The 25,030-nt window shown below is 40.3% G+C and overlaps 3 protein-coding genes across 6 annotated transcripts; 2 read left to right on the plus strand and 1 right to left on the minus strand.

Annotated features, from left to right (window-relative positions):
- The first annotated feature begins 1,221 nt into the window (after nt 1–1,221).
- acsl4a (acyl-CoA synthetase long chain family member 4a) lies at nt 1,222–13,509 on the plus strand. Of its 4 annotated transcripts, none has more exons than XM_088009754.1 (16): nt 1,223–1,326; nt 4,209–4,331; nt 4,423–4,730; nt 4,808–4,985; nt 5,083–5,192; nt 6,614–6,752; nt 6,868–7,018; nt 7,391–7,514; nt 7,667–7,738; nt 7,839–7,978; nt 8,102–8,274; nt 9,484–9,558; nt 9,672–9,860; nt 10,014–10,128; nt 11,342–11,499; nt 11,944–13,509. In XM_088009754.1, the coding sequence occupies exons 3-16, from the start codon at nt 4,515–4,517 to the stop codon at nt 12,099–12,101; spliced, it is 1,998 nt and encodes a 665-aa protein (XP_087865880.1). In that variant the 5' UTR covers nt 1,223–1,326; nt 4,209–4,331; nt 4,423–4,514; the 3' UTR covers nt 12,102–13,509. The 4 variants fall into 4 exon arrangements, with proteins under 4 accessions (XP_014825248.2, XP_087865880.1, XP_087865881.1 ...); XM_088009755.1 differs by having other exon boundaries at nt 1,278–1,384; XM_014969762.2 differs by having other exon boundaries at nt 1,222–1,326; nt 4,209–4,730.
- A 2,344-nt stretch (nt 13,510–15,853) lies between these two features.
- nxt2 (nuclear transport factor 2-like export factor 2) lies at nt 15,854–19,831 on the minus strand. The gene is made up of 4 exons (XM_014969773.2): nt 19,667–19,831; nt 19,385–19,471; nt 16,529–16,673; nt 15,854–16,438 (listed from the first exon to the last, which is right to left on the minus strand). Exons 1-4 carry the CDS (start codon nt 19,679–19,681, stop codon nt 16,254–16,256), a joined length of 432 nt encoding a protein of 143 aa, XP_014825259.1. The 5' UTR covers nt 19,682–19,831; the 3' UTR covers nt 15,854–16,253.
- Nucleotides 19,832–20,403: 572 nt separating this feature from the next.
- Nucleotides 20,404–25,030, plus strand: psmd10 (proteasome 26S subunit, non-ATPase 10). The gene is made up of 5 exons (XM_014969772.2): nt 20,404–20,623; nt 20,715–20,813; nt 20,929–21,075; nt 24,199–24,365; nt 24,531–25,030. The coding sequence occupies exons 1-5, from the start codon at nt 20,510–20,512 to the stop codon at nt 24,682–24,684; spliced, it is 681 nt and encodes a 226-aa protein (XP_014825258.1). The 5' UTR covers nt 20,404–20,509; the 3' UTR covers nt 24,685–25,030.

A 25,030-nucleotide genomic window follows, 5' to 3' on the forward strand; every position in this document is an offset into this window, starting at 1 on the left:
TCCATCCACCCACTCATTCATTTATCCTCCCACCAACCCATCCATCCATCCATTCACTCATTCATTTATCCACCCATCCATCCATCCATCCATCCCACCAATCCATCCATCCATCCACTCATTCATTTATCCATCCATCCATCCATCCATCCATCCATCCATCCATCCATCCATCCATCCATCCATCGACTCATTCATTTATCCTCCCACCAACCCATCCATCCATCCATCCATCCATCCATCCATCCATCCATCCATCCATCCATCCATCCATCCATCCATCCATCCATCCACTCATTCATTTATCCTCCCACCAACCCATCCATCCATCCATCCATCCATCCATCCATCCATCCATCCATCCATCCATCCATCCATCCATCCATCCATCCATCCATCCACCCACTCATTCATTTATCCTCCCACCAACCCATTCACCCACCCACCCACCCATCCATTTATCCAACCAACCAACCAACCAACCAACCAACCAACCAACCAACCAACCAACCAACCAACCAACCAACCAACCAACCAACCAACCAACCCGGAGAGAACCCATCAAACACAGGGAGAACATGCAAACTCTATGCAGAAAGACCCTGGGCCAGGTTCTGGGTTCTTGGCCTTCTTGCTAGGCAACAGTGCTCAGTTTTGTCAATGTGAAATTCATTCTTATCTTGATGTTTGGATATTTTCTTTCGGACAAACTGGTTGCCATCAAGGTTCAATTTCAAATGTATGGGGTTCCGATGTCCACTGTAGTGGACACATGATATTTCAAAAATAAAAACTTTTTTTCCAAAAAAATTTTTTTCAGTATGCTAATTATCTTACAAAGATTGTGGAATTTTAAAAAAATGGTGATTGGACAATATTTTTTTTCCTGGTAGTCAGGAGGATATAATAAGTCATAGCGAGTAATAAACGTATTTGTAAATTTATTTAGACTGCATGTAGAATATTGGGTTATTTGGGGAGCTTAACTTTTTTCTAATATTGTTGTGACTTGGATTTACAGACGTAAAATATGTTAAACCTGGCTATCTTCGTTTCGCTGGTACATTAATATAAATAATAATGACTTCATAAGAACAACCATGAAATAACATCTTCAATATCAACATTTGACTAAGGCATGACTGACTTCCTGTTGTATGTTTCTTCTTGCAGACGTAAGAGACATGAGAGCAAATTCCGCCGCTGCCTCTGATTGGTTCAGAAATATGGAATCAGATGACGTAGGCGTCAAAGGAAAAAGGTAACTTTCGGTCATTTCTGGTTCAGACACGACTGGACGCCTTGTGTGCCGCTGCCGCCGGGGAGGTAAGAACGTGCCGAACATACCGGGATAAGCGGGATATCAGTCTCTTAAACTGAAACCGTAAGCTTATTATTGCCTTTATCCGTTTGTTGAATCGTGTTTGGGGTGATTTATAAGGGCCACACTGAACAGCTTTAAACCACTTCCTCGGCGGGATATAAACTTGCAGTTGGGTTGCTCAATGGTGTCAGTAACATGAGGCGGCTTTTTTTTTTGTCAACGTTTTGTCTGCTGCTTCCCTTTTGTTAGTCAGTCCCTTGAGAATATCCCTGTTAAAATGTTACCAATTCCCACAGTTTTTCTTTTAATAGACCTTATTGTATTAGCAAGTTTATGGGGATGTTAAACTAGATTGGGTTTAGGCGGAAATAACGCAGCAACTCGTAACTACCATTAAGATAAATAATGTATAAAAATATCTTGGCTGTATTCGTCTAAAAGGGATACCAGATATTACCATGGTGATTGCTTATTCACGCGCTCCTGCTGTGTTGCATTTATGTACAGTTTCAGACCAGTCTTCAGGTGTTATGTCAGCGAAGAGACGGATGTAACAGAACATTATATTATTGGGGGTTATATATGAGCTCATTTGAATATTACGGTATCAGCCGCCAGGAAACCAGACTGACGCTAACCAACGTGCTGTTTCCTCAGGTGCGTCATTCTCCAAAAATGAACACGTCCCACCATTGCGTATGTTCCCGGCCCCTCTCCCACCTGCCCCTCTTCCCTGTTGTTTTTAAGCATTAAAATAAGTAAGCTGTATATATTTAAGTGTAAGCAGGTTTCAAGGTGCTATATAATATGGGTCAGAGAATGAGACAAATACGATTCTGGAATTTGAATGTTGCAGTTTTTCCACATCTATCTCTCAGCCATTATTTAAGGAATTCATACAGTTGTTTGACGTACATTAGAGGCGCGATTCACTGAAATGTGAGTCACATTTTGTGCAGCCTGATGCTGCAAGAACAGGTCAGTTCCATATAATTTATTATGAAATGATGATCCACATTGGAGAGGATTAAAAGGGTGGCAAGACCTAACATTTTTTTTGTTATTCACTGTCAGAACAAAATGTATCGGATCATTTTTATCATGTTAACATTAAAGCTAAATCAGTTGGGGATTAAGCTAATTTACAAACTACGATTATGTCTGTGGATTTTTCAGACTTTTCTTTTATAAGCGAAAGTGCTTGCTGTTTGATATGTGTGCCAGTGTGAAACCAGTGGTGGCATGAATACATTATATATAGAGAGGCTACATTCTGCAAAGCAGCTGCCCCGGCTTCACTTCCCAGGCCACTGAAAAACGGAGGCTTCTAGTTCTGTAAAAATCTTTGAAATAGTCTCAGTTTTTGATGCATTTATTGAATACACTTTATAAAAAAAATCTGTTTAAGGGGAAGCTGGCTGACTCAAATCTCTAATAAACCTCTTCAACATGTGGTTGCTGTCTCAAAGTGTGTGTCGCCGACATTTCTTTTTAAAATACAGGAAAAAAACTCAAGTTATGATGACGACGCAGGTTGTAGCTAAGCCACATTTTCCACATTGATGTCCGCAGCGTGCTGTGTGAGCTCCGTCTCAGACTCAATAGTGAGCATCAAGAACAGTGAGCGTCTGTGCAGAACTGGTTTAAGATAAAATTCCAAAGCAGGTTATGATTTCATGGAACCTAACATATAATATTTTGTCAAATATTGCATCGAAGCAGTAACTGTTTGGAAATTTGCAAATTTCAAGATGACGTTTCCAAACAGTTGGAAGCACACGCCACTCCACCCTTCACAACTACACAAATACAACACGTTACAATTAACTCTTTGTTTAAGCAGACTCCAGCACACATTTTCATGTTTGTCCATCCTGGTTGTGTGTTCAGCCTTTTTTTTTTTTTTTTTTTTTAAATCACACTTTCACTGGGTTTTATCTCCTCTACATCCGCTTTGGTGAGGTCATTGTCAAGCTGAGCTTGACCTATAGTGGCCCTTCCACTGACCACCGAGTGGGGTGAGACTCGAGAGCATCGTCATTGGTTGTCTGTCGCTCTATCCCCTCCAGCATAGCTCGCAGGGCTGTTGTCATTGGACGGCAGCCAGCAAGGCCAGTGGGGGCGACTTGTCCACACTGCTTCATCCCTCTGTGACCTCTCAGATGACCCCCGCCTCTTTAGTTCATGAAAGACAACAGGTGTTTGAGTGAAAGGGAGGGAACAATTGTGACTCAAGAAGGCTGCACTTAAAGCTAGAGGTTGACTGTCTGATTTTTACAGAGTGAGGGAAAAATCTGGTAAGTGATGACACTGATTATTGTTGTTGTGAAAAATGTCTTTTCTGCTTATAGTTCTGTTGGTTAGGTTTGTTAGTAACTTGTGAGTTTCTCGCTTCCTGGATTTAAAAAAGTTCTTTTTTGGAGTTCTGTTTTTTTTTTGTTTTTTTTTTCAGATCTCAAGTCTGGCATCATTAAAAACTTCCCTTTTTTACTGGTTGATGCGGTGGAGGCTTTACACATCATCAGTTTAACATTAAATAATTATTGCACTTTACTAAGTCTAGATATAGGTCAGTGCGAGAATCTCTCAATATAATAACCTTGTGTAAAAATAACACAGCATTACCGCATTTACTCAAAATGTTAAAATGAACTGACTATCCCAAGCGCTGACAAAGGAACACACCAATTTTAATACAAATAAGTTACCCATGCCTGTTTTTTTTTGTTTTTTTTTCCCCCAATTTTGTTACCTCAGTAAAGACGAATAAGATAAGACTAGATGCCAGATGCAAACTAGATCAGGATTTTTAGCATTTAGATTACATTTTACTTTCATATTGAAGTATTTTCTTGTTCTTGTTTCCTTTTGTTTCCACTTTTAGCTGAATCTGTGGGGACTTTGGACCAGAAACCTTCATTCTGCGCCCGTGAGACCTTGTGGAAAAATCTGTCTGCGGTCCTTTCCTGTGCCAGGATAAAGGTCCAGTCGCGGTTGACAAACCAAGGTCTGCTTTTCAGTTCCCTTCTAAACGCACCCAGAGGGCATCATGGGCGCCCAGTCAGACTCAACCCTCAAGTCAATCCTCCTCTTTCCAGTCCACCTTCTGATCTGGCTGTACTCCCTCATATCCTTTTTGCCCTGGTACTTCATCACCGGAGCCGGCCAAAAAAGGACGCAGTCTACGAGAATGAAGGCCCGCTCCACCACAGGGTCCCCAGAGGGGCCGTACCGCTCTGTGGACCACTTTGAGTCCCTGGCCACAGAGGACTTCCAAGGGAAGGACACGCTGGACAAGTTGTTCAAGCACGCAGTGGAGCGCTTCGGACCAGCCGATTGTCTCGGCACCAGAGAGGTGCTGAGCGACGAGAACGAGATCCAGCCCAACGGCAAAGTGTTTAAAAAGGTAAGACTGTCTAGTTTTTCCACTGTTACCTGTTCGAGGACATGTCTAAAGCTTCATTTAATTGTTTCTCCGTTTAGCTGATACTGGGAGAGTACAAGTGGCTGTCGTACAACGAGCTGGACTCTACAGTGAGTGATTTTGGCAACGGACTGGCAGCTCTGGGACAGCAGCCCAAAAACACCATCGCCATTTTCTGCGAAACCAGAGCGGAGTGGATGATAACTGCTCAGGCATGCTTCAGGCACAACTTCCCATGTAAGGAAAGCCCAGTGCAAGCTGATGTCATGAAAAATGCATACAAATAATAGGAAAAAAAAATAAACGAGCTGCATTTAACACGCCATGTTTACAGTGGTGACGTTCTACGCTACGCTGGGAGAAGATGCGATTGCGTACGGACTGAACAAAACTGGAGTCACTCACTTGGTCACCAGCATGGAGCTGCTCGAAAGCAAACTCAAAGTGAGTTGATCCGTTTAAAACCGTGCTTGTAAATATGTGTGTCTAATTATGTGGTTTTAAAAGCTATCAGGAGATCTTCATGAGACCTAGAAGAAAACAGGGGTATAATGTGGTTTATTGTGCATAAATTAATTGAAGACACTTTAGTATGTGCAGAAATGAGATTAGGCGTGACTTTAAAACAGTTTTTGATTGTAAAGTTTTTCTCCAAGCATGATATCACAATGTTCACATCACTCTATAAGAGATTTAGCAACTCTATAGCCATATTCCAAAACAAGTGGCTCTTCAGTCTAGGAAGAGTTTGGGTTGATTTTATTTAGGGAGACATTGGTGGCATTTCTAAATAATTTGGAATATGTCAGCTGTTTTATTCACCTTTTACTCAAACGGGTTTAGCAGATTCAGAAAGTCTTGCATTTATTTCGCTCAGTTTTGGCCCATAGAAAGTCTTAAATACACAAAACATTTCAGAAATTTTGTTGCTTTTTGGGGGTGGGGAATTTCACAGGTGAAGTTCATTTTGTTGCATTATTTGTAGCATTTAACAGAAAGTGGTGTGTTGCCACACTATCTATTAAAACATAATGTAGGAAACTAATAATCACTGTTGGCATTCTCAAAAAAATCAACCCTCATCTCCGACCTGCAGAAGAATTGTGTTTCTGAAACTGGCTTATTGTGGGTTTATGTTATTAAAATCTAAAGATTATTGTCATATCAGATTTTACCAGACTTGGCTTTAAAACAGGGAAATCAGTAACTGGATAAAACCTGTTATTGATTACTTTTATGAAGTTTTCTCCATACTACAGAATAGACTGCTTGGATTTCAGTTTTCTTAAATCATCAATTGAATGAAATAGAAGTTATTAAAGTAAGTAATTTGCCATAACTAATTCATTTTCTAAATGAATTAGTTATTAGACTAAAAGTCTTAAATTTTAAATTAGTGGAAAGCCTGGATCAGACATGCAGGATGTTGATTTGTACACAACGGCTGAATGATGCAACACAGAACTTTCCAAACGGCGCTGGACTCCAACGCCTGTGACACGCTGTACTTTCCCCAGGTAGAAATGCCGACTCATGGTTGTTTGTTTTTGTGGTCTGGAAATGTGCCGAGTGAGGATGGCGATGGATCATAGAAGAGCTGGTTGCGACTGACCAAACGGGTCCAATTGTATAGTAAACCAAATGACTCGGGTTGCAAAGAGGGTTGTGCTTCAAAGTGGGACTAACATCTGATTGAGGCATTAACGCTGACTCGGGAGTTTCAGTGCAGAGAGTCAATCAGGGGTTGATCAGAGATCACCGGGTGACATGAATCAGCCGATGATTATTAGGGTTGCGCCAGTGAAAATAGACTTAACGTTTATGTAAAATGACTCGCATTGACTGTTATATTTTTATTTCTACAGAAAGTACTACCACAGATCTCCAAACTGAAGCACATCATCTACGTGGACGAGAAGAAGGTGAACACAGAAGGCTACCCAGAAGGACTTTCCATTCACAGCATGCAGGCGGTGCGGGACCTGGGCGTCCTGCCAGAGAACGGTGTGCATTTCTTCAACTTGCTCAAATCGTTGCATTTTTTTTTTTTTTTCTTTTTTATATTTTTCCTTTTAAATTTCTGCTGTAAAAGACGGTGATTGCTTTATTTCTCCTGCAGCGGAGAGAGAAATTGTGACGCCGCAGCCCTCCGATCTGGCCGTGGTGATGTACACCAGCGGTTCCACAGGCAGACCCAAAGGGGTCATGATAGTCCACAGCAACCTGATCGTGGGGATGACAGGCCAGTGTGAACGCATCCCTGGACTTGGGTAAGTTTCACCAGTTCTCATCATCACTCATTTTCAGGCCTCTGAATACGTTGATGTTTCAGAGTGGTAAATCTGGAGGGCTGCCCTAGAGTGACCCCTGTGTGCCACTCAGCTGATTTCAAACGTTGCATTATTGTGACAGCGTGCATTTCAAACAGCCAGCTAGGGAACTGGTAGTCAAAGTTCCTCATTGTTAAGATAAATAAGTGGAAGAGAAGATGATCAGTTAACGACTGGATTTGACCTGTGTGTGTGTGTGTGTGTGTGTGTGTGTGTGTGTGTGTGTGTGTGTGTGTGTGTGTGTGTGTGTGTGTGTGTGTGTGTGTGTGTGTGTGTGTGTGTGTGTGTGTGTGTGTGTGTGTGTGTTGACAGACCTGATGATACTTACATCGCATATCTGCCCCTGGCTCATGTTCTGGAAATGACGGCGGAAATCTCTTGTGTAACATACGGCTGCCGGATTGGTTACTCATCCCCCCAGACTTTGTCAGATCAGGTAAAAATGGCTCACAGTGTGACGCAGCCGTGTGCTTTATTTTGTAATCATGTGAAAGGTCATTCGTAGGAGTGGTCTCGCTCGTCATTGCTGTTTTGAGTCAGAAAAGTATTGCTGATCTTTGTCAGTTCATTGGCCTCTGTCACCTTTAGTCCACCAGAATAAAGAAAGGAAGTAAAGGAGACTGCTCTGTCCTCAAACCCACTCTGATGGCAGCGGTGCCGGTAAGAATATACAACTTTTTCCAGCTTTTTTTTTTTTTTTTTTTTTTTACTTCTTCTTTTTCCAACAAAATAAATCTGTTCATTTTTTCCGTTGAAACAGGAAATCATGGATCGCATCAACAAGAATGTAATGAGCAAAGTGCAGGAAATGAGCTACCTTCAGAAGACACTGTTTACTCTGGGCTACAAATACAAACTGGAGCAGGTCAAGAGGGGCCATGATGCACCTCTCTGCAACAAGTAAGAAACATAAATGCCGCTTCTTTCCCCCTCCACCCTCATCATAGCGCTTTTTTTTTCCTGGCACATGACGTTGTGGTTGTTTAGCCTCGAATCCAAACAATCTGTAACGTGTCTCTGCAGGTTGCTGTTCCAGAAAGTGAAGAAACTGCTGGGTGGGCGAGTCAGGATGATGTTGTCCGGCGGAGCTCCCCTGTCCTCGGCCACTCAGAGGTTCATGAACGTGTGCTTCTGTTGTCCAGTGGGACAGGGCTATGGCCTCACCGAAACCTGTGGAGCCGGCACCATCACTGAAGGTATGTTGTTGTTCTTTTGTTGGTTTTGTTTTTTTTATGACGGAGGCTGGTGTTTGGCCAGAAGTCATTTAAAAAAACAAAAAAAATACATGGGCACCATCTGGGATGGAATAGAACATAACACAGCATTAAGTAGTGGTCAAGCTTTGGAGCCTTCATCCAAATGCACTGTGGAAAAGTTAGGAATATGTTCAGCAACAAAATTCACTACAAGCAAAAACAAATTAGCAGAGATGTAAAGTAACGTACAAAAGTGTTTTTCATGTATTCAGCAACAAACCACAGTGGCATTTAGTTGGACTTTATCAGTCAAGTTCATTTGTATTGCATATTTCAGCAACAAGGCTCTTCAAAGTGCTTTACATCATAAAAACACAAAACCAAAATGTGACAAACACAAAAGTCAGTCACCAATTTGAGAACAAACATGAAGTTTTATCGCGTATCATCATCAAAAACAGTGATAAAACTGATTGGCTGTTTTCGCAGTTTTCTGGAAGTTTCTTCCAGATTTGTGGCGCATGGAAGCTGAATGCTGCTGATGTTAGCCCCCTTCTACTCTGACTGCTCTAAATAAAACCAACTGCAACTACTCACTTTCAGAAGTTGTGGCGTTGGTAGGGGTGCGATGATGGCCGTTTTCTGGTTGATTCCAATTTTAGCCAATTGCATTTTTTTCTCTTTTTTTCTTCGGGAAAAAAAAGGCAAAATGTGGCAACAAAGTTGCTAACAGTGGGATATCTATTGTTAATCAGACGCATGCAGACCTTCTGAACTGGTCGGTCAATCAGTGACTGATTTATCAGACTTTTGCACAGTTAGAAAAGATCATTGGATACGATCTGTTTCACATGCATCGTCCGATTTCCCAAAATTAAGAAAATTGGCTAATTTCTCAGTGAACCTCTAAAAAATGAAGCCCATTTTTTAGTAGATTACATTTACTATTCAGAATGTAATCTGAATAGTGTTCGGCGACTAAATAGGATCATGAGATCTAGGGAAGACAGCAGGGTTATAATTGTGGAAAAGTTGGCAGACAGGCATGATTTACTAGTAACTCTTCAGAAATCTCATTATTTGAAACTCATTTGCCATCTGCATTGAGATTCATATTTTTACAGTAACTGACAGATAAAATAGTTTCCTATGTACGACTGACTTGAAAAGAAGATAAATGAGTAACCCAGTAACTATCTTGTTTTGCAGTCGCAGACATCAGCACCGGCCGTGTTGGAGCTCCTCTGATTTGCTGCGAGATCAAGCTCAGAGACTGGGCTGAAGGTAGAACTCGGCCTACAGCATGTTACTGCATGCTGTAATCGGCACAACAGAAACTATTTTTTAATGCAGGATAATTACGCGTTACAATCTGCCTGCTCCGTTTTACCTCTCAGGGGGCTACACCAGCAAAGACGAGCCTCATCCAAGAGGGGAAATCCTGATTGGTGGTCCCAATGTTACCATGGGTTACTTTGGACAAGACGGCAACAATCAGGACTTCTTTACAGACGAGAACGGTCAGAGGTGGTTCTGCACCGGAGACATTGGAGAGGTTTACCCAGATGGCTGTCTGATGATTGTAGGTGTGTATGTTGCCCAGTCAGCTTCACTCAACGGTTCTGTTTGCAAAACACACACACACACACACACACACACACACACACTGTTTATAGACTGGTAAAAAGAGAAGCTGGACTTTTGCACCTTATAACTTCTATTGATTTTTGTTTCTGAAGATCGCAAAAAAGATTTGGTGAAACTGCAGGCTGGGGAGTACGTGTCTCTCGGTAAAGTGGAATCTGCCCTGAAAACCTGCGCTCTCATCGACAATATCTGCGCTTACGCCAACAGGTGATCTACAGATCTGATGTGTACTGATATAAAACATTATGTACCAGATGGCTGCTAACAAGACAGTTTTTTTTTTTTTGGCATGTTCCCATAGTGTCTTATACCTTTAGGGCTTTTTGTGTTCATAACAAACGGGTTTAGCTGAACTGGGATGTCCTGTGTAACCTGTTGTGAAAAAGCTTCAGGCTCTTTGTATGTTCACATGAAACGAGCCGCTTAACAGAGCAGAACATGGAAACGACTCAACTAGGTCATGGGTGAAGATTCAACCAGCATTACTGAAATACTGGGACTTTAAGTGGAACTTAAAAATAGTTTGTTGGTTAATGTGGCTGGACGACGTGGCTGTGAAATGCATCACGATATAAGCATTTCACAAGTCGATATCGATAATTATTGATTAGTTTTAAATATCTGAAATGCTGCCAAACTGTCGCCATGACCTTTCCCCTTCAAGCAGAAACCTTAAACCATTGCTGCAAGTTATTCAAATTGTTGCTAGGTAACCAAAGAGCGAGTGAGTTAGTTGATGCCACCGACTTTGCTTAGCTGACCGTGAGAGGTCGAGCAGCTAAAGTCTTTCCTCTGCCTACATCCCCCAGAATGCTATGCGGTTCTGGATCGGAGTTCAGTGAAATTATTAAATATTCTATCAAACGTATATATCAATGGTGATCTGTCGTGATATATAGTTATTGACTTATTATCCAGCTCTATTGGTCAAATAGGCAATTTAAAGGCCTGTTGTTTTAGGTTGACGTTAACTTTATACTGTAGGGCTTCGGTTTATTCGTACTGACACACAACCTGCCGGAGCAGATTCTGTGTCTGGCTGATCTGTCCTGGCTCAAACAGAGCCTCATTCATGACAACATGGCTGAATGAGCCATTAACCTCACTGAGATGTGAAGTCCTCTTTGAACAGTCGTCCCTTTGCTGCCAGAACGGCACACAGAAATCCCGCTTCACTCATAGTATATTTGCATATACAAATACAGATGCAGAGATAACCGGTAGCAAAAGCAAATGAAAACATGGCCTATATCTTTAAACACTGTGTACGGTGAAAATATTGGGTAAAGCACTTTTTTATAGTGGAGTTGTGTTTGAAAAATAAATGGGAGTTTGTTTGTATGTGCCGTTGGACGGCTGTTGTATGAAAATGAAACGGAGACCTTCACGTTAACCCTGTTCCTGCTGTGCGTTCCTGCAGTGAACAGAACTACGTGATCAGCTTTGTGGTTCCTAACCAGAAAAAGTTGACAGAGCTGGCCAAGCAGAAAGGCATCGGGGGGAAATGGGAGGAAATCTGCAACCATCCTGAAATGGAAAAAGAAGTTCTGAAGGAGATCACGGAGGTCGCAGCTAAAAGTAAGAGTTAGCTGACAGGATGTCTGAATTTTTTTTTTTTTTTTTCTGGTTTTAGATACAAATCCAACTCATAAGAATAGAAAGTTGCTGAATCTAAAATGTTTGTGATTCGACGTTTATAACTACAGAGTTGAATGTTTAGCAGTTTCATGAAATGCTAGGCTAACATTAGCATGTTTTTTTTGCTGTTTTGATGACTCCTTGATCATTTCTATGCCATTATGTGCAGACAGGGAGGAGAAAAAAATATGTTCTCTTCCTTACTAACCTTAGTGACTTGATTGTCATAAAATGTAATGAGTAGTGTTTCAGCTGCTCTCTGTGCAGCCGAGTTCAAAATGTGCAATCTGAGTATACTGTAGCTTTTAAGACTGAGCTTTTTAAAATGTGGTTTTATGGCTAGGAGTGTGGCTAAAACATGATTTTTTTTTTTTTTTTTTTTAGTTAAACTCCAGCGATTTGAAGTTCCTGTAAAGGTGCATTTGAGTCCTGAGCCATGGACCCCAGAGACTGGCCTGGTCACAGACGCCTTCAAGCTGAAGAGGAAAGAGCTGAAGAACCACTATCTCAACGATATAGAAAGAATGTACGGGAGGAAATAGACGGGTTTTAAATATCACAGTAGTCAATATTTGTTCCTGTAAATAGTTAGCCTAGCTTTGCCAAACCAATGCACAAAGGGAAACGAGTCTGGAAGAGTTCACTTTTCAGGAAATATCCCCAGACCCAAACATCTGACAGAAACGTGCACCACTGCAGGCTACAAAACGATTTCCGTCCATCTCTTTCTGACGTGTTAGGAGATTCAAGGTTGTTGTTTTTTTCTTTTGTTTTTTTTCCACGTCGGAAGCAGCCATGTTGGTTGTTTGCCAAAGTGCCTGAAAGGCTCTGTTCTGTACACTTTGGTTCGGTTTTCAACCCTGGTACCCAGTTTCAAGCTGCTGGCGTACCACAGAACTTAAGAGGAAAGTAACAATCTGAAGCTGTACATAGTCGTTGCTGTCGATCCATATGTGCTGCTTTTTATTTATGAGTGTAGGATCTACGACAGTCTTAAGAGATGCACTGAAGTAGCGGGTCTAATTTCATCAAAAGGGTCAGAGACTTTCACAGCACTCTACTGCCATCTGCTTAAATCTACCGCCATCTGGAGTCTAGGTGATTTAAAAAAAAAATACCACTGTTGTCCATATATTTCTAATTAATCGCTGTGACTTCCAATACAAATATTAACTTAGGTCATCCTCGAAGAGGCTTGGTGTGCGCTTTTGTACAACTGGAGTATTGCCGTTACTGTGCCTTCAGTCTGCAGTACTTGTGTGGTAGAACTGTAGAAGGAGCCAAATATGAAAAAACAAACCAATGTTTCAAAAACAACTTTACTGCCGTGTTAAGTTTACATATTTATTGAATATTAAGCCCAGTTAGAGATAAACAGACAATGATCATTGTTTTTTTGTTTGTTTGTTTTTTTACGCAAATGATCATGCCTGCTTGTCTTTTTTGTTTTCTTCCCTTTTTTTTGGTCAACTACTGTTTCTTTTTTTTTTTTTTTGTAAAGACCAAAATATGTAAACGAGGTCACTCAGGAAGACGAGTAAATATATTAAAGCGTGAAATTAATTGTCAACCGAGCGGGTTTTGCTTCAATGGGAACATTAAAATGACAAAATTCTCATGGGCACCTTATTTATTTAAGAGCTAATGCGCGCAACATAAAAACGCTTTTTAGCAATAGTCCCAACTGGCCTACTGTATTAGTCTGTGTATCTTAACAGTTCAATATACACTCTTGGTATGAAGAGGATCAGAACTCTTGTTTCACATCATCAGAGTGTTTTTCTACTTATTTTTCCAGTTATTGTTGTATTGACGGGTTTTCATCGTTGGGGCTTTGAGGCGATGGCAACCACTTTCCAGATGTTCGGTGAACCAACTCGGATTTGTTACTCCAACCATGACCACATTGTGTGTGTTCAGCATTTCAGAAATAAACACTTTTTTTTTTCATATTTGTGTTTTGGTGTTTGGTATTTTCCCACTCTTTCACACAGGATTATTAATTTTTTTTCCCCTAGCAGTCATAAAATGTTGAAATATTCCATGAGTTAACTTTACATCAAGGAAGAAAGCAACTGGTACCTATGCATTAAGTAGTTTCAATACTGACAAAGCAATTTATCCAAGGAAGTTCTGCATCTTAGACCCTCTATACTCATTCCAGGTCTGTATGGTGGTTTGCTATAACATTCATATTATTAAAACCTTTTTAATAAATTCTTTGTTAGATAAGCTTGAGCTATTTGGCAAAGAGAAACAAAACATGTCGGTGAACAGATGAGCAAAGCCGTAGGAGACGTACTGAAAAGAAAAACTGCAACATTCTACAAGGTGTTGTGGAAAAATTACTTTAACAAGAGAAGAAAATAAGAAATGTACTAAAACCTTGCAAGGTGAGAACAAAAATACAGTCAAAGGAGTCATTTTATAGGTTCTGGTCAGAGAAGAGAGACTTGATTGGACTAGAGGTGTGAATCACGTACATTGTGATGTACCAGGGATTCTGTGGAGCCCAACACAGACGGTCTTGCCATTTGTCTATTGTTGAGGATAGGGTGTTGTTCTTTCTTGCTAAAAAGGGCAGATAAGTTCTACATTGGGGAAGTAACACTAGATAGTCTCCAGGATCAAGGAGCTCTCTTCTGCTGTCATATGATAATGCACAAATCTTTGAGAGCAGCTTGACCAATCTCATGATAAGACTATGTAGAAATACCAGAAGAGGGTTGAGGCACAAATTATACATTTTTCCATTACAAAAGCAATGACGCAGGCAGACTGAAAATACTTGCTGCCGAATAAAATTAATTAGCCACAACGTATTTTGCTTCCACCTCACGACCACGTGTCACTTTGTGTCGACCTGACATATTTAATGCGCCGTTCTTGTTGGTTGCAAAAGGGCAAAATGTTGATGAATTCGAAGAGTGTGCGTACTTTCAACTGAATGTTGAGAAACCGCTGGCACACTTTTCCAAGCATGAGCTCAACTTGCTCTATCTTTTGGTCTAAATAAACTGTGTGGACCAGATAAGGAGGAGCTTTGAGCAGGAACAAACAGGCTGAGCTGTGCAGTCATTATCAGGTGTTTTGGAAGTGATGCCGTTTGATTTTGGTAGATTTCTTTTGTACATGTCTCCAGAGTAGTTGGAATAGTTTATGTTTCTTTTTTTGTGGAAATTCTTGTGGCACCAGTCTTTTCCTAATGCTTGTGGGTTCCAGTAATTCATTGGCTTCCGTTTCAATTTTTGAGAACTGACCCCGACTTCCAAGAGAAGTTATTATTACTCAGGAAATTTCCTAAGATGGTCACCGAATTTTAATGCTCTGATCTTGGAGCGTGCTTTGTTAGATCTTTTGCCTCATGATGGAAAGTACTCAGACGCTACATAAAGCCTGGATTGTTGCATTTGGGAGATGTTCCATTATTCATGGAAATGTTTACAAGCCCACTCCCTCGGATCAGAGGCTACCGTAAACATCGATGCAACAGGATGCGTTGGTATTGACTCACATGACTTAGAATGGAGTTTCTGCGGTGAAATCAGAGGGATAATTCTGTCATACGGAAGAAACTTTTTAAAATTTTTTTTTGCTTTTAGCAGAAGCAGCTTCTTTGTTACAAATTATCTGTAAACAATCTGAAATATTACAACAAAAAGTGAGGCTATAAAACGAGGAAAAGTTGGTGCTCAAACCTGAGATCACAACAGTACAACAGTCAGGACTACTGTGGATTACTCAAACTTGATGTGTCTCTTCAAATTGATTAGTCTAAGATACGTAAGCTACAATCTAAAAATACTTACTTAAAATGAATTCTTAAATAATTTTTAACATCACTCAATCTTTCCCTGTGAATAACAGCTCCAGATATTGTCAGTAACTTTTAAGTGTATAACACAAAATTTACATTTTGTTTGTTATACTTTTTACTTGAGTTACAATTTTTACACCCAAAAAGAGCATATTATATTTTGTATATATATATATAACCATCTGTTTTTTTTACTAAAAGTTTCTGGCATTTCCTGGCAAAGGACAAGCACTGCTAAGGTGGGTTTTCTCACAAGTCTGGGTTTGTTTCCTCAGCAATTTTCAGTGCAATCAATTACAGAGGAAACTGGCGTTTAGTTTCTCAGAATACTGAAAAAATAAAAAACTAAATAAATGTCGGGACACAATCCTACAAATCCAAAGCATAAGCAGCTGAGGTGAGCTGGAGTTATAATGCCCTGTAAAGTAGAAAACATTGAACTCAACAACGTTGCAGAACTAAGGACAGTAAAAATAATAATATAAAACTTGCACTTTATTTTGTGCACATTTTTTCTCCAAACACAATATTAATAGTCAAACTGTAAATCAAAGTACAGATAGTTTTTGATGAAAGCTACATTTACACAGACTCTGACAGAACCCGGACCACAGTGGGAAAACAAATCTGCATTATCATCACGCTCAAATAAATCCTCCCGATTCAGGCTGCTATGCATCTTGAATTTTTGCAGTAATTTGTGGCTTCAAATGTTTGAAATTAAAACATTTCAAGGTTCTTTGTTGTCGTGTTTGACTTTTCGAAATAAAGTTATTGGCACTCAATTTGTACACTTTTACTTTACGGAAAGTACAAAAGCCTCACGAGAACGTAGCTGCTGCCGAGCGTCGGAGTTTATAAACGCAGGAGACGAGGCTCAGCTGTTCCAGTCTTGAAATCGGAAACAGTCACTGGCGATCTTCCAGACGGGCTGATCGCTGTTTGGTGAGGCCTGAGCTGTGAGGAGGAAATTCTGGTTGAAGAATCGCTGTTTGTTCCCTTCAAACTTCACGATCCCACCAGTCACTACCAGCAACGTGGTCTGGCCTTGGGTTGCTTGTTCTGTGAAAAGACAATGTTATGAGGATGTTACGTTATCTTGTAGCGATTACATTTTTTTTTTTTGCCTAAAATTATTTAAACTTCGCTGACCATGAACCGGCTGACAGTCCAGAGTTTGAACCTGGAACTCGCTGGATGGCAGCGACTCGAAGAACTCTCCCAGAGCGTCCTGTCCTGAGACCGCATTGCCGTTCCACACCAACGTGGCTTTGTCCAGGTAGAGCCGGGTCAGGTTCTGAAACGCACAGGTCAGTCAATAACAGCAGCCACGAGCAACCCGCACCATCTTAAAACAGAAATCCGTCTCCTCTGCCGGACTGGGTCTGAAAGTGTTGGTAATCTCAAGCTAATAATGCTAAAAATGTATTTTAATCCAGCATTATTAGACAGGACTGAACCAGTGTTTGTCCGTGTTGCTATTGAATTTTATTACATTTTTTATGTGACTATAACAGCCATTTATATTCCACAACCAATAAATTAGCACACTTATTCAGTGTAAAAAGATTTTTTGAACAAATTGAGCAATAGCACAGTTGTAATTGACACATTTTAAATTTTATGATTTTTATGAACATCTAACTAGCAATTTATAACTTCCCGTTTTCTCATGAGCATAAATCTGATGGCGCACAAAGAGTCTTTTGTGCAAATAGGCCTGAAGAAAAGGTCTGCCCTACCATAATAAATGTCAATGTGAGTTTTTTGCCCATTCAAATGGGTCAATAGAAAGGGTGCAAATCACATTAATAGAGGGTGTACCATCAACAAGTCTTTGAAATTTGAGGAGATTTCAAATAAAAATCTGTTGGACTATGTTAATGAACTGAAAATGATTCAAAACATGGCAAATATAAACACAGAAATAGTTAATCATAGACAAAAAATAAAAACTTCTACCACTGCCATTTCACTCCCCAGACCTAAAATAATTTTACGAGACCGTGCTAAGAGGAAAAGTCAATCTATCCTGTAAGCTTGTAGTGCTTATCCTAAAGGATAAAAAGGAGTTAAATAAAGTATCGAGAGCTTATATAGATGGAATTTTCATCATTTTTGTGTGTGAAACAATAACACAGCAACAAAAGATGAACTTATTTATTTCAATGTTTTTTTTTTCTTTTTACACAAAGATTTTGTCCATTTATCTGTTAACAGATCTGGAACAAAGATGTGTCGTGGATGCCACTGCTCCCTACTGACGGAACTAAGTAACAGCAGATTTTACGAATTACAAACACGTCTCTAAACTGCAGTTTTTCCACCTGAAACATGCCCATACGTCAACATGCAGGGTGCAATATACAGGTGCTGGTCATAAAATTAGAATATTGTGATAAAGTTCATTATTTTCCATAATGTCATGATAAAAATTAAATTGTCATATATTTTAGATTCATTGCACACCAACTGAAATATTTCAGGTCTTTTATTGTTTTAATTTTGATGATTTTGGCAAACAGCTCATGAAAACCCAAAATCCCTGTCTCAAAAAATTAGAATATTATGAAAAGGTTCTCTGAACGAGCAATAAAAATAATCATCTGAATCAACAAAGTAACTCTAAACACCTGAAAAAGATTCCTGAGGCCTTTAAAAACTCCCAGCCTGGTTCATTACTCAAAACCGCAATCATGGGTCAGACTGCTGACCTGACTGCTGTCCAGAAGGCCATCACTGACATCCTCAAGCAAGAGGGTGAGAAACAGAAAGAAATTTCTGAACGAATCGGCTGTTTGCAGAGTGTTATATCAAGGCACCTCAGTGGGAAGTCAGTAGGAAGGAAAAAGTGTGGCAGAAAACGCTGCACAACGAGAAGAGGTGACCGGACCCTGAGGAAGATTGTGGAGAAGGGCCGATTCCAGACCTTGGGGGAAGCAGTGGACTGAGTCTAGAGTAGAAACATCCAGAGCCACTGTGCACAGGCGTGTGCAGGAAATGGGCTACAGGTGCCGCATTCCCCAGGTCAAAGGTCAAGCCACTTTTGAACCAGAAACAGCGGCAGAAGCGCCTGACCTGGGCTACAGAGAAGCAGCACTTTGGACCACTGTTGTTCAGTGGTCCAAAGTACTTTTTTCGGATGAAAGCAAACTTTGCATGTCATTCGGAAATCAAAGTGCCAGACTCTGGAGGAAGACTGGGGAGAAGGAAATGCCAAAATGCCAGAAGTCCAGTGTCAAGTACCCACAGTCAGTGATGGTCTGGGTGCCATGTCAGCTGCTGGTGTTGGTCCACTGGGTTTTATCAAGGGCAGGATCAATGCAGCAGCTATCAGAAGATTTTGGAGCACTTCATGCTTCCATCTGCTGAAAAGTTTTATGGAGATGAAAATTTAATTTGGTCTGGAATCGGCCCTTCTCCACAATCTTCCTCAGGGTCCGGTCACCTCTTCTCGTTGTGTAGCGTTTTCTGCCACACTTTTTCCTTCCTACTGACTTCCCACTGAGGTGCCTTGATATAACACTCTGCAAACAGCCGATTCGTTCAGAAATTTCTTTCTGTTTCTCACCCTCTTGCTTGAGGATGTCAGTGATGGCCTTCTGGACAGCAGTCAGGTCAGCAGTCTGACCCATGATTGCGGTTTTGAGTAATGAACCAGGCTGGGAGTTTTTAAAGGCCTCAGGAATCTTTTTCAGGTGTTTAGAGTTACTTTGTTGATTCAGATGATTATTTTTATTGCTCATTCAGAGAACCTTTTCATAATATTCTAATTTTTTGAGACAGGGATTTTGGGTTTTCATGAGCTGTTTGCCAAAATCATCAAAATTAAAACAATAAAAGACCTGAAATATTTCAGTTGGTGTGCAATGAATCTAAAATATATGACAATTTAATTTTTATCATGACATTATGGAAAATAATGAACTTTATCACAATATTCTAATTTTATGACCAGCACCTGTAACTCGAGGGAACATGGTTGAATTCTGGGAACAAGATGCTCACCCTCCTTTTCTTGTCCACACAGTCGTAGTAAATGTTAACAAACTCCTCGGCATATCTGCAAGACTGGTCAGCATGGGTCCGGAAATCCTACAGAAACGAGGTGAAGTACGTACCGTCAGAAGTAAATAAATAAGCACAATGAATTTAATACTTAAACAAAATTTTGACTTGTCAAAAAAAAAAAAAAAAAAAAAAAGCACGCGTACAGGAAAACAGCTAGCTAGTTAGCGGTTTGGCTAAAAAGAAATGAAAATAAACTTGTAGACATGTTGATAAACCTACCAGCGTGCTCGCCATGTCTGCTCATATATGGAACGAAACAAATAACAAGGGGAAACGGTAAGAGTTTATATGTATTAATTGTATATTCTTCTTCCCCCCCCTCTGATTTATTCAGCCAACAGTGCGTCCATCTTACATGTTTTACTTCCGCCTAGCAAATCTCGTGACTACCAAAATAAGATGTGCGTTCTGTCGTTTTAGCCAAATTCAGTAGCGCCACCTAGAGGGGATTGTTTGAGGGTGCCGGTAAATTGTCTTTTAAACATATTGACAATTGTTTTTAAAAAATGTAGAAAAAAAATCTTTGAGGAATGATATTTTATTTCTCTTCATTTATTCATTTATTTTTGATCAACTGTGTTTAGTTTCGCAAAGATTTTTTTTATTTTCTTTATAAGAATATACTTAAGTATATACTTTTATTATAGTGTTAGTTTTGATGTCAGTCCAATTATCAGTGGCTGCCATCTAGCCACTCCTTAAAACACCCCCTGGAGGCCTCCCTGACCCAATTATTTATGTTTCTATGAATAAATAGGTTTTACGAGGAATAATTAATATTAATGACTAAGAAATTATACATTTAAAATGTAGAACTGAAAAATTCTACGTTTATTAAATCAAATTTATCTACACGTCTAGTAAAACGACAAGCGTATAGAAAATCGACGTCGTATCAGGCTTGAGCAGTTGCGGGCTTTTATTTTGAAGAGACCAAAGTGCACTCACAACGGATGTGAAGCTCATAATTTCCTGAGTCATCCTCCAGCTTTTAAACGCAGCATCTTCGGTCACCTGCATAGGATTCAACAACTTTACCGTCACATTCCAACACACTGAGTGATGGAGAGCTCCGTGTCTAACGTGGAGGTCTGCAATTTAGCCTTCAGCGGCCAGTTCGACAAATTAAAACAGTCCATGCTGTCCGACAAAACACTTGTCAACAAAACGGACCAGGTCAGCGTCCCCGCCTTTATGTGCTCTGTCGGGCTGCATCATTTGTGACTCGAGAGGGAATGGAGCTAATGACGGCTGTCTGTGGTTTCAGGACGGCAGGACCGCTCTCCACTGGGCTTGTTCCGCTGGACACACCAACATCGTGGAGTTTCTACTCAGCCTGGGAGTTGAGGTCAACCTGCAGGATGATGTGAGCTAAGCTTTAAATTGTGACGCATTCTCTCCACGTCCTCCCTTGTGATGTGTTACCGTTAAGTTGACGTAAATGGATGTTATTTCAGCGTGATGTGTTATCCACTCCCCAGGCCCTATGGAGTCCTCTGCACATTGCTGCATCTGCAGGAAGAGAGGACATAGTGAGGTCTCTGATAGGCAGTGGAGCCCAGCTGAATTCAGTTAATCAAAATGGATGCACCCCTCTGCACTATGCCGCCTCTAAAGACAGATACGAGGTACAGTGTCGTTTGTGTTAAAACGGTTGCAAAAAATGCAACTCCATACTTGTGTATGGGAGTGTAATTTTATGCCTTTGCATTCTTCATCTTGTCACATTTGGTCATCTGCAGTCTTGCTGCAGCTGCAGCTTTGGTCAGCTTTTGTTGGGGTTGGGTGTGACGGATCAACATAAAGTAGAGTAATAACTGAAGTGGTTCTCAACAAAAATCCAAAAAGTGTGGCATGCATTTTGAGCCAAATGTTGTATTTGCAGCCTCTTGCCACTTGAGGTCCATCACTACCAGCATGCATTTATTTGTGTATTTATTTTTTAAGTTTGGCCACATATTCTTAATTAGATTTAAATCTGGACTCAAGACATGGAAAAAGCTTTACTCTAAATCGTTGTATTGTAACTCTGGCTGTCCATTTATGGTTGTTCAGCTTGAAGTTGAACCAGTCTTTTGCACGCTCCCAACAGGTTTTCCTCCAACATTCTTCCATCTCCTTATCAACTTTTACAGCCTTCCCTGGCCCTGCTGATGAAACGTCTCCCCATAACAGGATGCTGCCACTGCCATGTTCTAGTTTTAGATTTAACAAAACAGGCTTGTTGGGCAAAAAGTAAAATATTGGTTCTAATCTGGCCATAGGTCCTGGTGTCCTGTTTATTTAGAATTTCTTTCAATATAGACTTTCTTTTTGCTACACCTCCACAAACACAAGATTGGTTGAGTGCGTGGGTGTTAATGATCCCGTTAACAGATTTGCAATTGTATTTGCTACTTTTCCAGTTTTTGTTTTTAAATTTTATTTGTCTTCCACTTCACAAATAACAAGATACTTTGTTGATCTGTCATATACAACGCTAATAAAATATATTAAGTTGGTGGAAAAGTTCATGGGATAGAAATACATTCTTGAAGTATAAAGAGAAATTGATTATTAGAGTAAAAGGTGTGATTTATTCTCTGTAAAATTCCTAATTCATAGCTACTTTGTTGTGGTAAAAAAAAAACCCAGCTATAATGTAATTATAACAGCCTTATTCTGTTTTTTTTTTGTCTTGTTTTCAGTAAAAATATTTTATTTAGGAGTAATTTAAAAGGCATTCTAGTTGTGTATTAAAATGTAACCCAGCCCAGTTACTTCTTGGCTGGGTTAAGTCCCTGATGATTCAGGATCCTCACCCATCAGGAGTCAAAAATAATCATATTAATCACTTTACTGCTGAAGTGAATTTACAGCTATGTCTGGTATAGATCTCCCTGCACCAGTTCTTATGATTAACCACAACCATTAATCAGGATCTGAGGGAAATCCAACGTAATCCAAATACTTTATTCATACCAAAGGGGGAATTAAATGTTGTAAATTGTATTATCCAAATATTGTTGAAGTGTCACTGTGGATAGTGAAGTTCTCAAAATTCAACACTTAAAGAAAGAGGGGGAAAAAAACAACATATTTAGCTTCTTGTTGCATATTATAAACACGAGTTCTGAACATTTTTGTTTTGTTCTACCTACTTAGTTTTTTTTTTGTTTTTTTTAAAATAAGCTCCAACCTGTCAGAGCTATTGTATCCAGGAACAAAACGAGACTGTAAGCATTCATCATGTTGTAATCATTCTGCTACACCAGGAAGCACTTGAAAGATGAGATACAGACAGATAAAATGTTTTAGATATGAGTATGACATTTTTGAATTCACTCTGAAAAGTATGAAACTGTATCCACAGCAGCCTTTATGTTTGTGTTAAGAATGCAGGTAGTCCAACCACACCTTTGTAATGTGAACTGTGTGGGAATTTATAATGCAGGGCTGAAGACAACAGGTAACCTTTACTCTTAGGTGCAATTTAAAGAATCACAAGAGAAAAACACACAATTTAAAACTCTCACAGTTTTAAATGGAAGGCGTTCTCTCTGGGATCGAAAACTTCAATGTAGAACAGATTACAGTTCCACCAGGTCACTGTGGAACTGTCTGAAAGTCTTGAATGTGATGGGAATGACTGTAAAAATCAGCTCCAAATTGAACAATAAGGACGCAAAGACATTTGAAATGTATTCACTTTTGTTTTGAATCAGCTGAAATATTTTAGCTCTCCTGCCCTTCCTCACTAATGGAACTGATGAGTGTAGAGAAAACAATCGGTAAACAAAAAAAAAAATTAGAAAATCAAGTTAAAATAGCATTATGTTGGTTCAAATAAATGCCACAAATGCACACAATAAAGAGATGATGTTGATCCTCCGTCCGGAAATAAAATTGAAAACCTATCGATGCATTTCCACAATCTCAAAATGACAAGCCAGGAGAGGAACAGACAACTTGTGGTAACTGGAAGAGTTGCTGAGATCGACAGCCGTGTTAGTTGTTCATTTAAAGAGAATCTGGCCTTTACGGAAGTGTGCCAAACCAAACGAAATCCTGCTGGGATTTAGAGGAACCAGCAGTTACTGTGGAAGGAAGTGCTCCGATCAGATGAGACCAAAATAAACCAACACTCCACATCATCCTGAGGACACAGTGCCGCAGTGAGTCAGTGGTGGCAGCATCATGATGTGGTAGGCAGAGCTGAATATAGTATGGTTTTAGAGAAGGGCTGGAAAATATTCTCCTGCTGCAGCAGGAATAGGAGAATTACTCTAAACATTAATATAAATACACTAAAATAGTTTAGAGTTTGACCCAGTCAAAGTCCAGACCTAAATCCAGTGAGAAACTTGCAGAACTTGAAAATCGATGTTCACCCGAAAAGACCTGGAATTATTTTTGTAGCAAAACATTGTAAAGTTTTCCTTCCAGTTCCAAACGACATTCCGACGGCTTAAACAAACAAACATTAGGAAGTAAGGTGAATAAATTAGTGACGTTACAAAAGGTACTTTTTTTTTTTCCGTTACTGCCAGTGGAAAACTTCTCGTATAGTTCCCCATTGGTCTCGGCCACGCCACCTTCTAGTTCTGCTCTCACATCCTACCCTGCTGGTTAAAATGTCCTCTAGGAAGTGGTGACCGAAAGAAGCCCTTGAAGGCGCCGAAACATTGGATGAGGAAATGGGCTTTTCACGTTTAGTGGGAAGCAAAGTTTAAAACGGGGTTACAAGAGACAATTCTGTCCCCTGTTTGCAGATCGCCTTGATGCTGCTGGAAAATGGAGCGGACCCCAATGCCATGGACAAGTTGGCCTCCACTCCCCTGCACAGAGCGTCGGCCAAGGGCAACTACCGTCTCATCCAGCTGCTTCTCAAGCAGAGTGCCTCAACGAACATCCAGGACTCGCAGGGCAACACGGCGCTGTACGGGTGCAAACGAATTTGTCCAAAATTGTCACAGCCGGCGTGAATTTAAATGTGTAGAACGAAAGCATGAAACATGTTGCCAGACCAATAGGTCATCAGTTGAAGTTTTTACCTGACTTTTATGAAAACATAAAGGCACCAATTTATTTTTTCCTCTTACAGCCATCTTGCGTGTGATGAAGAGCGTTTGGAAGCAGCCAAGTTGCTGGTAGAACACGGAGCCAGCATTTATATCGAGAACAAGGAGGAGAAGACCCCCCTCCAGTTGGCCAAGGGCGGCTTGGGGAACGTACTCCGCCGGATCGTGGAGGGGTGATGCTTTCACTGACCCGCTGGTTGTGGTTTGGTTCAAACCGCTACCGTCGCATCCCGATGAAAACCATCATCTCACTCAGTCCTTCTTGAGCAGGCCCGTTGTTATTTGGTGTGGTCGGTGACATGTGAAAGAGGCATTGGTGTTGAAAAGGGGTTGGACTGTTTTTGAGGCTGATCAGTACCTCCTGTTGGGGCTTTGAGACTGACGTGTCTATGCACAGTTTTTGCAGCAGCGCAGTGTTTTCTGTGAAAGTTAAAGTGTAGAAATGGCAAAAACTAAATGTCAAGTGGTGATGAAATCTGGTTGGAATAAATTTGTTGTACCTAAATAAAATAAAAAAAGGTGA

Source organism: Poecilia mexicana, unplaced genomic scaffold, assembly GCF_051168715.1.
Source record: "Poecilia mexicana isolate PSO_F unplaced genomic scaffold, ASM5116871v1 scaffold_10, whole genome shotgun sequence".
NCBI lineage: Eukaryota > Metazoa > Chordata > Actinopteri > Cyprinodontiformes > Poeciliidae > Poecilia > Poecilia mexicana.

Bases quoted from the DNA above. Each gene is read 5' to 3' on its own strand.
- acsl4a (XM_014969762.2), top strand. From the start codon at position 4,374: ATGGGCGCCCAGTCAGACTCAACCCTCAAGTCAATCCTCCTCTTTCCA. The intron at 4,731-4,807 runs GTAAGACTGTCT...TTCTCCGTTTAG, and splicing joins ACGGCAAAGTGTTTAAAAAG to CTGATACTGGGAGAGTACAA. The intron at 6,753-6,867 runs GTGTGCATTTCT...TTTCTCCTGCAG, and splicing joins GGGCGTCCTGCCAGAGAACG to CGGAGAGAGAAATTGTGACG.
- nxt2 (XM_014969773.2), bottom strand. The intron at 16,674-19,384 runs GTGAGCATCTTG...TGTGCGTTTCAG, and splicing joins GTGTGGACAAGAAAAGGAGG to AACCTGACCCGGCTCTACCT. The intron at 16,439-16,528 runs GTCAGCGAAGTT...GTCTTTTCACAG, and splicing joins GGACTGTCAGCCGGTTCATG to AACAAGCAACCCAAGGCCAG.
- psmd10 (XM_014969772.2), top strand. From the start codon at position 20,510: ATGGAGAGCTCCGTGTCTAACGTGGAGGTCTGCAATTTAGCCTTCAGC. The intron at 21,076-24,198 runs GTACAGTGTCGT...CCCTGTTTGCAG, and splicing joins CCTCTAAAGACAGATACGAG to ATCGCCTTGATGCTGCTGGA. The intron at 24,366-24,530 runs GTACGGGTGCAA...TTCCTCTTACAG, and splicing joins TCGCAGGGCAACACGGCGCT to CCATCTTGCGTGTGATGAAG.